At 37.2% G+C, this 17,471-nt stretch overlaps 1 protein-coding gene and 1 long non-coding RNA gene across 2 annotated transcripts; one reads left to right on the plus strand and one right to left on the minus strand.

Moving 5' to 3' along the window:
- Nucleotides 1-12,327: 12,327 nt before the first annotated feature.
- On the plus strand, nucleotides 12,328-15,603 carry LOC122609872 (galactoside 2-alpha-L-fucosyltransferase-like). Its single transcript, XM_043782813.1, has 2 exons — nucleotides 12,328-12,651; nucleotides 13,442-15,603. The coding sequence occupies exons 1-2, from the start codon at nucleotides 12,573-12,575 to the stop codon at nucleotides 14,869-14,871; spliced, it is 1,509 nt and encodes a 502-aa protein (XP_043638748.1). The 5' UTR covers nucleotides 12,328-12,572; the 3' UTR covers nucleotides 14,872-15,603.
- On the minus strand, nucleotides 13,511-17,180 carry LOC122609873. Its single transcript, XR_006325411.1, has 3 exons — nucleotides 16,637-17,180; nucleotides 14,585-14,810; nucleotides 13,511-13,595 (listed from the first exon to the last, which is right to left on the minus strand). It is a non-coding gene; the product is annotated as an uncharacterized LOC122609873 (long non-coding RNA).
- Nucleotides 17,181-17,471: the final 291 nt, after the last annotated feature.

The following is a 17,471-nucleotide window of genomic DNA, read 5'->3' on the forward strand; positions in this document are numbered from 1 at the left end:
CAAAAAGTTTAGCTCGCTGATGTCCTCTCACTTTGAGATGAGCATAATGGGTGAGCTAACCTTTTTTCTTGGTTTGCAAATTCGCCAACTCTCTAATGGCATTTTTATAAATCAAGAAAAATATATTAGAGACATGCTAGCTAAGTTTGATATGTCCAATATCACTCCTAAGCCCACTCCTATGTCCCCTCCAAATAATCTCCATGTTGATCCTGCTGGTAAGCATGTGAACCCCACTCACTATAGGGGAATGATTGGCTCGCTGATGTATCTCACAACAAGTTGTCCGGATATCATGTTTGCTACTTGCCTCTGTGCAATATATCAAGCTTCTCCTAGGGAGTCTCATCTTCTCGCTGTCAAGCGAATTTTCAAATACCTTAAAGGGACTTCTTCCTTAGGTCTTTGATATCCCAAAGAGTCTAACTTTGACCTAGTTGCATACTCAGATTCTGACTATGCTGGATGCATGTTAGACAGGAAAAGCACAAGTAGTGGATGTCAACTGTTGGGGGGGGGGGAGGCTGACTATTTGGTCTAGTAAGAAACAACATACAATGTCCATCTCCACTGCTGAAGCTGAGTACGTATATGCAGCGAGTTGTTGTGCACAAGTCCTCTAGAGGAAAAACCAACTCGCTGACTATGACTAGACTACTCTTAAATCCCCATCATGTGTGACAATACGAGTGCAATTGCCATCACACATAATCCCGTTTAGCATTCCAAGACCAAACAATAGATATTAGGTATCATTTCATTTGTGACCATGTCATGAAGGGCGATGTCGAAATCTATTTCATTCCCACTGATCAGCTCGCTGACATTTTCACTAAACCCTTAGATGAAAAGAGATTCAAGGATCTCGTCAGTAGGTTGGGTATGCTGAACGGTGAATCTACAACTTAGCTTATATATTTTTATTATAAGTTATAATTGATCTGTAGGTCAAAACTCTTCTCAGCAAGTTTAAGTCTGTCTTACTTGCTGAATAGTAAGGCAATGAAGAGCCATAAGTCTTCATCTAGTCCAGCAGCAAACGGCTGTTGGTAAAGACATCTAAAATCCGTTTATCCCTGTTGCTTTAGGAAAAAGCAAAATAAAAGTAATAGGGTGTCGAAAGTCCCTATCTAGTCCAGCAGCAAACGACTGCTGGTAAAGACATCTAAAATCCGTTGATCCCTGTTGCTTTGGGAAAAAGCAAAATAAAAGTAATAGGGTGCTGAAAGTCTCTATCTAGTCCAGCAGCAAACGGCTGCTAGTAAAGACGAATAAAATCCGTTTATCGTTGTTGCTTTAGGAAAAAGCAAAACAAAAATAATAGGGTGCTGAAAGTTCCTATCTAGTCCAGCAGCAAACGGCTGCTGGTAAAGACATCTAAAATCCGTTGATCCCTGTTGCTTTGGGAAAAAGCAAAATAAAAGTAATAGGGTGCTGAAAGTCCCTATCTAGTCCAGCAGCAAACGGCTGCTGGTAAAGACGAATAAAATCCGTTTATCCCTGTTGCTTTGGGAAAAAGCAAAACAAAAATAATAGGGTGCTGAAAGTCCCTATCTAGTCCAGCAGCAAACGGCTGCTAGTAAAGACATCTAAAATCCTTTGATGGCTAATAATTTGCCAAAAATTGTACAAAATTGGTCAGCGACCTTCATTCTGTGTTAGGTCGTTGATCAAAAACAAATGTGATGAATCAAAGAACCGTACGGTCTTCCGATCCAACAAGGTGAGGGTTTTTAACTGATTCGTTGGCGGTTCCCTATCGGTGTAAAGCTTGGTGAAGCTCAACGCCACAAGATCGAGTGTGTTTGTGTTGACGGTGGAGTCGACTTTGTAGAGAAGACGACCACCTTAGGTGATCGGATGATCGGGTGAATGAGGTTTTGTATCTCGTAGAGAGAATATGATACCTTTATTCATGAGGGGATACCTCTATTTATAGGACTAACTTACCTTGGGGGATAAGTTAGGGTTTTAGGGGGATACCCTCGTGTTATGTGGGTACAAGATATGGTATGACATGTTTATGGGATTTACATGTCATATTATAGATATATTATAATAATAAAAGATAAGGAAACTTACCTTTGCTTTAGGAGGAAGATTATAAGAGATTTCCTCCATATTTGGCGGACCTTCGTTCTGACGGATGAGCTCCGTTTTCCTGAAGTGACCTCCATTCTGATGGAGGTGAGCTTCGTTCTGACGAAGGTGAGCTCCGTAATTCTGGCAGATTTACCTTCGGAGATAGAGCTCCAGAGGAGTACATCATCAAAATGGTAACCAAATTTCTTTTTCTAACAACTCTTCAGTGGATACCTTTCATTATCTGAGTGCATTCCACTACGTATTTTTACTAATATTTTACTAAGTATTTCAAACGCTTACCTCGATTTTCTCCCTAATGGGAAACTTGTACACTGTACCCGCCGTATGCACTCAAGTACAGTTGAAATTGTGGTACAAGTTGTCACATCATACGACTTTTATACGTTACTCTCATACGTATATACAAAAGTATTTTCTAAATTTTAAAATACTTTTTCCGTACCTTCATTGGTACAAAAAATGATTTTTAATAAATATCATTAGTTTAAATACTTATTTCGTATGAGAGAGAAATACGTGACGTTTCATTTTTTGCAGTCATGGGGCCCATATCCATGCCATATATATATATACAAATCTCTTCCACCTCTGTCTTTTACATTCATTTTTTATCTTCATAATTTCCAAATTCTCTCAAATCTCTCATGCTTTTCTAAATCTTCTCTAATTCTCCCAAATCTTTTCCATTCACCTTCAATATTATTATTTCTCTTATCTTCAAAATCTTTATAATGGCTTCTCAATCCGAACAACAACGACAACAACAACAACAACAACAACAACAACAATCATCGCCACAACAAATTGAAGATATCCCTCTCTATCTTTCATCAAATGTTTTCGATCAAGAAGGCATTGTTCCATCTAATAAAGTGTCCTTCCAAGCCCACAAGTTGGCTATCAAACCTCGTAACTACCTTGGGTCTCTTGAAATCCCTTCCAAGGTTAAAGGGTACCATCAAATGATTGACTTCATCAAAGCATGTCTAGTCAGAAGGGCCATCTATAAGGACCCAACAAATTTGTGTGTTCATCTATTAAGAGAATTTTGGTGGACATGCGACTACAACATAACCAACAACACCATCACTGGTACTGTTATGAAAGGAAAACACACCATATCCATCTCTGTTGAACTAATAAGAGATGTTCTTTGTCTTCCTTCATAATCTGAAGAAAGATAGTTTGCAGAACCACCTCAACCTGTGCACAACAATCCTTGGAAGAAATTCTTACCTGGGGTATGGAGGTTGCTATTCACCCATGTCATTCAATGCCTGGGTGGGAATACTGGGTCATTTGATCAGGCCACAGCTGGTCAGATGCAAATAATATATGCACTGGCAAAGGGCCGTTTCATTGACTTTGTCAGTGTCATCTTTGAAGACTTGAAGGCAAAGGTGCTGGCCAGGAACATATCAAGTTCAGTACCCTTCACTCGATTTTTGTCTCTAGTCTTCAAGCATGAGATGAAGGAGAAGTATCTTCCTTATGGTGCCACTGTCTTTTCAGCACCACGAATTGCCAGCAGAGTGTACAAGATACCTGCTTGTGACACTGAAGTGTTTGATGCTAAATATGATGTACTTCCTCCAGCAATTAAACAGGTATTATATTCTACTTACCCCGAAGTAAAAAGCAACCCTCTGGAGCTGGCTCGCTGGTAATCCCCCCAGTGACCTCCAAAGCTCCCAAAAAGACCAATAAAAAACAAACTACATCTTCCACTTCACCTCCTACTGATGTCCCAAAACAGAATCAGCGAGTACCAAAGGGCTTAACCATTAAGGCTAAGACGTCCTCACAACCCAAGGACACTAGACACCCAGCCAGCCCATCAGCAGTCTCAAAAAAGGCTGCTGACGAGAAAAAGGGTAACCGCAAGCAGCCACCTCAATCATCTATAGGAGAGGTTGGTGAAGATCAAGGGCCACCCCAACTTATTAGAGTTGAGTTCACTACTCCCATAATTCCCTCTTCTTCTCAACCTTCTGAGTCATTGTCAGCAGCCATATCACAAGTGATGCTAGGGACAACAAATTCTACGGCCGATAATGCTTTAGTGACATAACACACTGAAACTGAGGCACCAGGTTCCCCTACCCCCTTAAATTTTTCAATGGAGGAAAGGATGGATGTTGAAATTGCTGGTGATGTTGAGTTGGTCGATGATGAATGTGATTTAGAGTTGGGTGAGTTTATGGTTGATGCATTCCAGCTGGATTCCTCCAACTAGGCTGGCGAAATTGATGCTAGTGACATGGAGGTGGATGCCGAAGAAGAGGCTGCTACTGCTGGTGAAAATGTAGTAGCCACTGATGAGAATGCTGATGCTGTTGGTAACATTGCAGTAGCAACAAATGAATGTGTAGAAACTGAGGCAGTCAGTCTTTCTGCAAGACCTCAGACTCCACCCATGCTGCCAGTGAACACCATGCTATCTCTGAGCATGCCCTCTTCTTTCACAAGTGTTCCTTGCTGCTCATTTTTTTGCCAAGCCTGATATCGAACCTCAAACTGCCAAAAGTTTGGGTATTTCTTTCTCTACTCACTCTTCTGATAAGCTGGCTCGGGTGGAGAACCAACTCAATGATCTCACCAAGGCCGCATCACTGGCTGTTGAACTTAAAGGTAAAGAAAGTGATCGATTGGTGCAGATTTTGGAAAGCTGGTATAAGAAACAAAGTGAAAACACTGCCAGCATCGATACCATTAAAAACAAAATTGTCTCAATGGCTGCTGATCAAGACAAGCTGCGCACCTATACAATTGTCATCCAAAAGGATCAGCAGGACACAAAAGTCTTTACTCGATCGCTGTGCAAGATTGGCAACTCCTTCCGTTACTTAGCAAGAAAGCAGCCTCCAGCGCATTACTGCTGCTGCTGAAGTAACAAAGCTAGCTGATCTCATCTCCCCTTTGGCCACTCAAATTAAAAAGAATACAGAAGCAATTGATGCTTTGAAAAGGCAAGTGGCTGATCTTCCTCCTCCTCCTGTCTCTTTCACTGAGGAAGATCGTCAGAGGCAAGCAAACTTAGAAAAGGAGATGGGTGAGATCAAAGTGTTGTTGACTCAGCTCGTTGAACAGCAATCTAAATCTGCAGCGAATGTGGAAGTGGTCATCAATAATGCCACTTCCAAGGGGGAGAAGGTTGACGCTGAGGTCTTAGATACTATTACTGCAGCAATAAACAAAGCATAGAACAAATATATGATGATGTTGCTGAAAAGGTGTTGGATGAAGATGATGCCGCTGAAGCCACCAAAACAATAAATGATAATCTGGCAATCGTGGCTATCAGCGAGGAAAATGTAAGTATTCCCACTGCTGGTGCTGAGGGGAAGACTGAAATGGAAATGGAAGCTCCCCTTGCTGGTGTTGAGGGGGAGATGAAAGACGCTGATGCTGAAGGGGAGCAACAGATTATAGTTTCCAATTCTCCCCAGCGTGAAGTTTTTGAAGATGTTGAGCAGATGGATCCTCAAGCTCCCAGAGCGGCGTGGGAAGCTGGTTTTGCTCAAGAAATGGCTACAGACAGATTAGGAGAGTTGCTATCTATCTTTCATAGACGATATCTAGCCAATGCTGAAATTACTCCTTTATCCGTTGATCGTCGAAAACAGCTCACTGAATCTGGATTCTTCAAGAGACCCTCATCTTCTTCCTCTCTTTCTGATGATCAACTATCCATCCAATCCCCAACAGGTCACATGCATAAAATGATAGATATACAGGCCTTGACTGCTGGGGGAAAGACTCTAGAAGAAGCTATCAAGGAGCTGGACATAATCAAAGAGAATCAAGAAAATGAAAGGAAGAATCTTGAGTACATCAAGCAGCTGCCTCTCCTTGAAAAGGATCAGCTAGATGGAGAACAAAGAATGATTTTAACCACTGGTGGTGCTGAAGCTCTCTATAGACAAAAGCATGCTGAAGTAGAGAAGCAACTCAAAGAAAAGAGAGCCAAGTTCGAAGATGAAAAGGCTAAGTGGTTGAAGTATATGGAGGATAGGAAGAGGCCTCAAAGAATAATTGCTGCTGAGGCCTTCAAAGCTGAAATGGGTCTCAAGGCCAACCTGAAGATCTTAAGGGATGGTGCTGACAAGCTAGTCAAATATGAAGGAGTCAAACTAACCACTCTTGGTGCCTCAGAATGGTTTGGAATCTATATGCTGATAAAAGATAAGAAGGCTGCTAGTTATGACCATCTTCAAAAGATGCTGAAGGAATATTTTGAGAAGGCCAGAGGGTACAAGACACAGTTCAAGGTTGACTTGCCTATGTTGAGGCAAGTATTTGGTACTCCTGCAGCTATCACCTCATCAGCAGGCCAGAGGGTTCAAAGAAAGAGGAAGGAAATCTATCAACCCTTGTCTGCTAACCTTCCTCCTATCTCTGGAGATGCTGCTTTAAATCTCAGATTGCCTCCCAGAAGTGTATTTGAAGAAGGGAGAGTATTGGAGTCCCCTGCTGGCATATTCTTCCAAAATTTTCAGAATGATCAACTCTTCTTCAGACTGGCAGAGATTGAAAAGGCTTCCACTGGGCTTCTCATCAGCATTAGAAAGAGATTATCCAAATTAACAAGTGCTAGATGGTTCATCAGCAAGATTGATAAAGAGCTGATGAAGCCTCATAGAAGAAATGATCTAGTGCTGAGGATTGCCAAGCAAGAGGACGCTTGGGAGATTAAAGCTGCTAATCTATAGATGTCTTACTTTGTAAAAGTATCAGCTTGTAATATTCTTTAATGATATAAAAGATATCTTTCTACCATACTTCATTCTTTTCTAACTCTTATCTACTCAGCAAGTCTCCTCAGCGAATAGGGGGAGATTGTTGAGTCTTGAATTCGCTGACCAGACATGTGTCGTCAGGGAGTCATCAGCTAGTCCAGTGACTCTCTTAAGCGGGTTGTATGCTGCCCAATTTATTGGTCAAGGCGGGAAGATCTCAAACCAGATGAAGACAAGAGTCACATGGTGGTTCTTCCAACTGTAATTTGCCTTGTACGGCAAAGGTACAGTTGGGACCAAAGCAAGGGTTTTCTCTTTCATACCCGATTTGGTAAAGAAGACAAAGGCTCCTGCATGTAAGTACTTCGAGCCAATGGAACGTCGACAACCACCATCTAGTCACTATCTTTGTAAGGGTGTGTTGCCCTAATTCTTCTCTATAAAAGGCAACACAGCCGCAACACTTATTCTGTGTTTGTCACATTAAAAAGTGTGTGTCACTTTTATTGTAATTGTTCAAGTTTGTAATGTGTCTAGACTTAGCAATTACTTTGTTCATTTGTTTCTTGTAAATCAAGTTGTAATATCGACCATGTATTCATCGTTTAATCAATGATACATATGATTAGACTTGCTTAGATCTTTGCACTTGAACTTATTCTTGTTCTTATTATTTACTTTTGCTCTTTACTTTCTGACTAGTTAATCATAATATAAGTTGTGCATTCGTGGACCATTATACCCGTATAATGTCATCAAGTACTTGGTGTACCCGTTTATATGTCATCATGTCCATCAATGTCCCTCGACATACCACAAATGTCCACAACAACACCAAAACACCATGTGCATACACTTCATACGATACTACTTTTGAGAAATCATAGATGCTTATATATAGGGTCACCCGCAGCCTTCCCACCACATCTACATCCTTTCAAAGGCATTACCGTCTACCATGTATGCACAACTAACCTATTAATCACTTAAACAACTACATACAATAACCATATCACAACCAAATATTCACACGTCAAACAATTTAATCAAACAATCATTCAACTAACAAATGTCATGTTGCACGTAAGTACACTTTTCAGCCCGATTCTTAAAAGAGTAGGGAACTACAAAAACTCACCTTTGCCTTGAGATAACTAGTTTTAAGATGAGCTACAACGTCAAGTGTTTGCCAAATGTCCACAACCTACTTCACAAGCATCAAGTCAACACAAAATACCTTAAACAATAAGACCTGGCTAGTTTAAGTCATGCCTTAACCCAACAAATGCTTTAAAAGCTTTCCCAATCAAGAACGGGGACACTTTAGATTAACATTTTTATAAATGAGTTTGGATTCATCTCAAATGGATAAGACCATAATAAAGTAGACTCCCATACATTTCCGTGGATAGCATGAACGTTTAAAACGGACTAACGATGTAAAAGTTACGACCTTTCAAATTGAGTTTTTGCTGAACTGGGAAAAGTTGAGGCAAACCATGTCAAATTTGCGCCACAACTTTGATCTCAGAAAAAATGGAAACTTAAAAGTTACGGTGAACCCTTGGAAAGTTGCGGTGCAACTTTGCCAGTTACGGGAGAAAACTCAATTTTTCCCACAATTGACCAAGCTAATCGATTTGGTGAACTTCTAAACCAATTTTGAACATAAATGAACATAACCCACTACACAAAATTGATCCATAGCATCGATCTTTGACCCAAATCGTTTTTGACCCAATTAAATCCTAATCGAAACCCTAATCCACTCAATTTCGGGTTTTTGGAGCTTAAATGACCAAGGATGTATAGATTTGAACAAGAAACATGTTTGATAACTTAAAATGAAGCATTTGAGTTGAATTTGACTTACCAAAACCTTCACAATCGAAGAAATCCGAATTTGAGCTAGATGTAGAAATTTTTTGCACTTTGGAAAGTTTTTGATATGTGATAGATTAGATGATGAAGATGATGATTTTGTTATTATTTTTATTGAAACCACATTAGAAATGTCAAAATCTTAGAGAGAGAAAGGATGAGAGAGTGTGTGTGTGTGTGTGTTTGCATTAACTAAAGACAGAGAAAGAGATAGAGAAATGATTGGGTGGGTGGGAGGAGATGTAGGGAGATAGGGTTGGGTGAAAGAATTTGGTACATGGGTCATGGGTTGGGTTTGACCCATGGATGATCCGTTTCATGTTTCCGATTAATTCCAAATGTCATCTTATACCGTATGATCGAATAACACTATCAAATGACCTCAACTAGCACATATGTCTCAAATTAAACGATAAATTGATCTAAAGAACACATTGCACTTAATTGAACTTTAAATTGCACCCGGAATATATTAATTAGCTAAATAATTAGCCAAAATGTACACGTGGCCAACAAGTCAAATTTCAAAAATGTTACCGGTACCGAAAAGTTGTAAGGCTTGTGCCTTTTTAAAACCAAGCTTGAAACCGATTTACCATGGAAGAGATTTTATACTTGAGACATAATTCGAATATGGTTGGTTCAAATTGAGGATTGAGAAAGGGAAGGGGAAAGAGAATGCAAATGAATAGTAAGAAATATAATCGATGCATTAATGTTGGTTGGTTAATAATCATAAATCATTATCATTTTAATTAATGTGGTTTGGTCAACACACAATAATATATATAGAAGAGATGGCGGTGACGATGGTAGCGGTAGATGGTGGTGAAAGCGGCGTCAGTGGAGGAACTGGTGGCGAGGACAATAGAGCACGTATTGGTAGTGGCGGAGAAATAAGTAGAAACAGGTGGCGGTGATGGTGATGGTAGTGGCATCAGTAGAACAGGTGATGGTGACGACGACGACATAAGGTACTGGTGATAGTGGGGAATAAGTGGTGGCGGTCGAGGTAGCAACATAACACATGGTGGCCGTGGTAGCAGTAGAAGAGCAACTGGTGATTGTAGCAACTGTAGAGCAAGTGTGTTATCATTAGCGTCCCCCATGTGGTGACGGCCATTGTAGTCCATTAACCACTGTTGGACAATGATTGCATTTTCTAATCCTAATCAAGCATGCTTATTCATTATGTTTTTCATTCCTTGCATTCAGAAAAAGATATATTAAGAACCCAAAAAGTTACAGACTCCTTTAGAGAATTTTTAAATTAAATATAATTAATAGGGTATTTTAATTAAACCATTTGTTATTTATCGTATAATTGCTTTGACATATTCATATGACTATCTTTGTACATTTTATCACTAACAATTTAATGAAATATTTATTTATAAAGTATTTGCATACATATATTCATAACATACAGAATTCATGTCTCAACATAATTGTATAACATGAAGATTCATGTTTTTCACATAATTTTAAAATCCAAAATTATATTTTAATAACTTTAAAAAACCATCAGTATTAGGGATGAGCAACAATTCCCAAATCCCGATCACATCCCAGTACCGTCCGTATTCCGGTACCAGGAAGTGGTACCGAATTCCGAGTGGGTCCAGTACCAGTACCTACTTTTAATGGTTTTCAGGACCGGGACTAATCAGTACCGGTACTGGGATAAGATTTTCCCGAAAATCCCAACTGGTCCCAACTATATGGTTTGTATATATAATATGTGCAATTTTTAAATGGTAATCAGTAAGTCAAAGAGCAGGCATCTATATTTTGGCTATGGTGATTTTAGAATTTTACTTTTTGATCTCATATAGTTTGAAGATTATGTACATCATCAATAACGAAATTGATATACAGTTAAATCTGTACATATTGCATGCAATATTTCATATACTAATCTCAAGCTATAAGCTCCTGAATTTAGTAATGAATTAATTACGTAATCTATGCTATGTATTATTGGCTTATTGCTGTTTTTTAATTAGTTTAATGACATGTCTTGGTATCTTAATTAGATTATAGCATATACTTGCATTACAGAATGGATTTGAGAGACAAAACATTAATAGCAAGAGATCATATTAGCTTTGAAATGGTTTGTGAGATAGCTTTTATTTTTAGTCGGGAATACTCGGGACTTGATACTGATATCCCGGTCCCGTCTCGGTATGGTACCGGTACCAATTCAAATCAGAACGGGATCAGTACCACGTTTTGGTCATTTTCGGGATTGGTACCGTCGGTACCAGGACCGGTACAGGACGCAGTCTCACGTCCATCCCTAATCAGTATGTAAAGATATTCAATGCTTGAGATCAATTAAAACAATTCTAATTTCTACAGTTACTAACCTAACTTTATTCTTAAGGCTACTAACCTAACTTTTCACCCTTACGTTCCAATACCACTAACCATGCACCCCTTGTTCTCAGTACATATGGTTCTCACTATATATAAACAATATATAGTACACCATTTTTTTTCATAATTGATATATTAACAATATATTAGGAAATATATAGTACTTGGTTTTCATTGTTGTATGATTAGGAAATATTTATCTTTTTTAGAATTGTAAAACGAAAAAGTTCACACATTAAACAAAATAATATATGCTTATTAAAACAACTCTGACATAAAGGGTTGAGACCGGAAATGACAGCAATAAAGATAAGGCAAGTTTACTTGGAATTTGATATAGGTATTTGTAATATGTAGTCAATTTGTGTAAATAGTGTTCTAATGGTAAAAATGTGTATGTATTTTTATTTGGTAGGGTTGTATTTTGATGGCAACGGTTGACCGACAACAAAAAGAGATGGAAGAACAAAGAGCACTTGCGGAGAATGCAACACTAGCGGTTGAAGAGCAGAAGGCATTGGGAGAACGTATGCCGCTTTTACCTCAATGATGCTTAAAAATTATCCACCTCCTAGCTAGTATCTAGTATTGAAAACATTAAACATTGTTATGTCTTTTGGTCCTAAGTAGCTAGTATCTATATTAGAAACGTTAAATATTGCTAGGAGCTTTTGGAATCTGTAATTGTATTTGATAAGATGTATGGTTTTATGCAATTTCATTTATGTTAAAAGTTTGCGTGGTTACTATCGTATTTACAGGATTTAATTCCAATTTTACATATTTTCAATAACCGGGAATGTGAGGAAAAAAAAAGTATTATTTGAGAAATACTAATAGATTTTTGAGGGATTTTCAAGGACTTGTTCATTAAGGAATTTTCTAGGAAATAGTTTGGCAGGGGTTTCCAAGGACTTTTTGTAAGGAGATTTCAACGAATAGTCAGCAAAGAAATTTTATCAAGGAATTTTAGAGGATGCTATATTGAGGATTTTGCAAGGAAATGTATATTAAGGAAGTTTCAAGGAATATTTTTCAAGATAGATACCCTTAGAAATTCCTTGATAACTTGTCCTTGATAATGCGCTGGAAATAAGCGAACTCCTTGAAAAATCTGTTTGCCATAAACTTTTTTCTAAGGACCAGATTTCCTTGAAACTTGTTTAAAATATCTATATTAAAGGATCTTTCAAAGAAAAACCTCTCCTATGTAAATTTGATCCTTCTAATAGTAAAGGATCTTTCAAGGAAAAACCTCTCCTATGTAAATTTGATTTTTCTAGTAGTAGCTATTTATTCTTAAGGCTACTAACCTAACTTTTCACCCTTACCTTCCAATAAGTGAACCATGCACCCCTTGTTCTCACTATATATGGTTCTCAGTTTCTCACTATATATAAACAATATATATATTACACCACTTTTTTTTTCATAATTAAGTTTTGATATATTAACAATATATTAATGAGGAAGGAAACTGGAGTGCTTGTTGTTTGTTCCCTCACATTTATATTCATTCTACGATACTCCCTTCAACCATCAGGTATATATCTTGATCGTGCATATATATATATATATATATTCTATACGAAAAGTTTATAGTTTAGCACAGAAGTTTGTAGTAGCAAGTATATGTACTTATGTAGTACCTTTGTGTGGTTTGCTCGGATATTCTACTTTGTCAGCTTTACGATCTAAATTGGATATATATTTTATGAATTGTACGTACATGATTTCCACTTTGTCAAGTTTATTGATCTTGATGTCAAGACTTTGTGAAAACGCAATTGGTAACAACAATAATTTTACTCTTTTAGATGATGTCGAGACTTTGTGATAACTTAATTTCATTTACAGTTCAAAACCACTTTTCATTGGTTGTAAAAAAACAATAATACGTATGTTTTTAAACTATTGTTTGAGTAAATATGGAATTCTCCTGCTCATGTTTGGATCCAAAACTGGCCCATATCCAAACATCACAGACTGTGAACCCATGACCCATATGCTGTACCAGTGACCCTGAATCACCCGACTAACCCAACAAATCATTCATTAGATTGATTAATACAAGTACATAGTAGTAAAATATTAACGAGTAATTAACTCATTAACTACATGAATGTGAACTCTGCAAGTAAACTTAAGCAAATTGCACCCTTAATAATCCTTTTATCGGCCAGATAAGAAAATGGATCTCCTGTTGTATAGAAATATATATAGATTTATTTATATGATTGTGTTGATGTTTTGAGTATTATATGTTTAATTATTTGCATTTTGCCTTTAGGATATATCATATTTCTCATTTACATTCCAATTTCATTTTTCAGAGGAGAAAGTCAATCACTACGACAAGTCTTGCCTGAGTAGGTATGAATCAAGAGGGTATCGTAAACAATCACTGCATAAACCTTCGTCTTATCTAATTTCCAGATTAAGAGAATACGAAGCACTTCACACCCGATGTGGACCGCAATCAGAAGCCTACAAGAAAAAGATAAGAGAATTAGAGTCCAGTGGCATGAACAATCATGACGATGAATCCTCAGATTGTAAATATCTGGTGAGGATACTAATTGATGGACTTGGAAACAGAATGCTGAGCCTAGCATCGGCATTTCTTTATGCTCTTCTCACAAACAGGGTCCTTCTGATATATGACAATAAAATCAACATGTCTGATCTCTTCTGTGAGCCTTTTCCTGAAACCACATGGTTACTTCCACAAGAATTTCCTATATGGAAACAGCTTGACACTTTGAATCAGACATCGCCAGAAAGCTATGGCAACATTTTGAATCTTTCAGAAAGTTATGCGTCGTTATCATTTCTATATCTTCATGTGTGCAGTGGCTATAATGATTATGATAAACGTTTCTATTGTGATCAAGATCAAAGACACCTAGGAAAAATCTCTTGGTTAATCATGAAATCAAATTTCTACTTCATCCCGTCTCTGTTCTTGATCCCATCGTTTGAGCAAGAACTAGCCAAACTCTTCCCGGTAAAAGATACAGTTTTCCATTTCCTGGGTAGGTACCTGTTCTTGCCCTCTAATCCTGTCTGGGATCATATAACCACATACTATCAAGCTTACCTAGCAAAAGCAGATGAAATAATCGGCATCCAGATCAGAGTTTTTGATCGCGAGTGGGTCAGGATAATGCTTAACACTAGATGGGAATACAATGCCATACCAGAGACGGTATTATCTTGTGCTTTGGAAAATAAGATGCTTCCCGAAATCAGTAATAACAAATCTTCAATGATCCCCCCTCAAGGAACCCATAAGTCTATAGCAGTTATAGTTACATCTTTAACATCTGATTATTTTGAGAAAATACAAAAAGTATACTGGAACCATTCAACTGTTGATGGAACTGTGATTAAGATTTTTCACCCAAGTTCGGAAGGGAAACAGAAAAACGAGGAAAAGTGGCATAATATGAAAGCATGGGTAGAGATGTACTTACTGAGCTTGAGCGATAAACTGATCACGAGTCCCGGGTCAACGTTTGGTTATGTAGCTCAAGGTCTTGGGGGATTGACGCCATGGATATTACACATGCCTGATAATGAAGCAGTGCAAAATCCTCCTTGTACTCGAGCCATGTCCATGGAACCTTGCTTTCATGTTCGTCCTAGCTATAATGCTGGTTGTGATAAACGATCTAGGACTAACCCTTCTCCCATAAGACGCTGTGAGGACATAACCTTTGGTGTTAAACTCGTTGACCCTAGCCACTTATTTTTTAATTAACTATCCTAATCATTATGATTTTAACCCCAATTGAGGCTATTTATTTATTTATTTTCAGATATGTTAATTTCAAGATACCTATTTTTGTAGAAATTAATGTGAAAGAAAATTAAAAAACAAACTGTTGAAAAGTCCAATTCCCTCTCCACTAATTTCATTATCTTCATTTAGTATACATACAACTAATTTAAAACATAGATCTGTCAGACTCTTAAAACAACTACATCACCTTCTTTTATATCAATAATCTTTACTTTATTAACCTCACCGCCGATTGCTACTCGCAATCGTCGCCATCAGCATTGCCATCAGTTTATCATCCCTCAAGGAGATCACCATAAGTTTATAGCCGTTCTAGCGACATCTTTGTCATCGGATTATTTTTGAGAAAGTAGAAAAAGTATAGTCGAAACACTGAACGTGTGATGGAAGCTGACGATGCCCACTACCGGTGTTGTAAAGTCAACGGGCCACGGTCAAGAATAAAGAAAGTGGAAAATGGAATGGAATGAATGGAAAGTCAAAACCTAACCAAATACAAAAGTATATGACAAGTATGACTCGAGTGTCGACAAGAAGATGGTGAATTAAAAACTTAAGTGAGCTATTTAAATTTTGGGATAGATTTTGTTAAATTAACAGAAACTTTGAAATATTTGTTTGGGATAAGTATCCTGGAATGTAACAAACTTTGGACGAATGTCTATAGTAGGAAATAACTAAAGTTTTGTGTATTGTATGTAAACAACTTTAAAAAATGTTTATTATATGTAAGAAAACATACGTGGCAACCATATAGAGTTGTCACTTGTCTGATTTTAATTGGTTGAATACATTTTCTTACATACAATAAACATTATTTTCGAGGTGTTTACATACAATACACACAACTTTAGTTATTTCCTATTATAGACATTCGTTCAAAGTTTGTTACATACAACCTATTTGTTTTTTAAACTACTTACAGTGTGAGTAAAAAGTATATAAACTAAATAAAGCAGATAAAATGATCAAATACTGTATTTAACAATATGCTTACTTAGTCATGTTTCTTCCTTTTCATAATGGTTATAGTTGATTCAAATAAAACAATGTAAACCAAGTTGACAAACACTTGTTTATGGGAGTTGACCATAGCTTGAGCAACAACGTGACATAAGCATCTAAAATAATTGCCTAGACAGTCATCTACGACAAAAGACTCAGACGTTGAAATCACTACAAACAATAGAAAAAAGTATTACAGTCACAAGTATTTCCCATTTCCATTTTTTAGCATGAAAACTGATTCATGAGGCTTGAGCCAAAATACAAGTTGGTATCCCTTTTTATGTATACAGTCCAAGCTAATAGAATTTGGTCAAAATATAAGTTAGTGTCCCTTTATGTATACAATCCAAGCTAATAAATTGACGTTCATCTTAATGTAATTACAAGTTATTAAATTATAAATCTTATTTGACCAATCAACTCCAAAAACAACATTTAATATATACAAATTCAATCAATTGTTCAATTGCAAATCACTAATAAATTTCATGTTATCCAAATTTATTAACTAGTCAAAGTTTGACCCTTAAAAGTCAAACCCACAACTAAATGTTTGTCAACCAATCAACAATAAATAATTAACCACTTACAAAAAGCGGAAAAACATTATCGCCTAAACAAACATACTAATAAACTATTCTAAATTCACACATATCGTCACACATAGACATATAATAATCAAGTTTACAAATATGAAAATAAAGTAGAGATTTACGTGGTGGATGGCCTTTCGACCTTCAACTTCTTCGATATCTCAATATCTCTTCAAGCTAAGACAATCATCTTTAATTTTTAGGTGATGAAAATATTGAATAGGTTTTTGTCTTTTTGATACAAGGGGTGGGTAATGATGGATTATGGTGGTTGGTTGTGGTGAAAAGGGTCTTTGGGTGTTTAGATGAAATGATATGTGTGAGATTAGTTGGCTGGGTTTAGGCTATAATCAAGTTGGCTCACCAAACATCAGAACCTTGAGCAGCAAATTAAACAAACCCCATCCAGTCAAACACGGTCAACAGCAGCAAATTGCCGGTCCCACAAAGGATAAAAAAAACTTCCAAGTTTGGAAAAGTTTTGTTCGCTCTTTTTTCTTTATATCCCCCAGCTGAAAATGATCATGGTCTGCTGGGCTTTGGTATCACATAAAAGAAGCTTTGTGTCGGCTTTTTTGTTTTTATAATTTTTTTACAAAGAATCAAGAAATGGGGAGTGTGGTTGGGTCGTTATGTGGCAAAGTGGTATTGGTGAGTCAACAAATAAATTTCTCCAGAAAGAGTGAATATTGCTGCTACTGTCTAAATGGTCACACATAAATATGTCAATGATGGGCTGATGACTTTATGTGTCCAAATGACTTAAATGAATGCCGTTATATTGGGCCTTTAACCCACGGCTCACCCGATTAAGTAGCCCATCAGATTTGTATATTAAAACAACAGAGAGTTTTATGACTGACTTTTGCAAAACCACTTTACTCATTTGCATCCAAAAATTCAATATTAATCAACACAATGTCATTTTAGCTCCAATGTCACATTTTTATATAAAAC

Source organism: Erigeron canadensis, chromosome 8, assembly GCF_010389155.1.
Source record: "Erigeron canadensis isolate Cc75 chromosome 8, C_canadensis_v1, whole genome shotgun sequence".
Taxonomy (NCBI): domain Eukaryota; kingdom Viridiplantae; phylum Streptophyta; class Magnoliopsida; order Asterales; family Asteraceae; genus Erigeron; species Erigeron canadensis.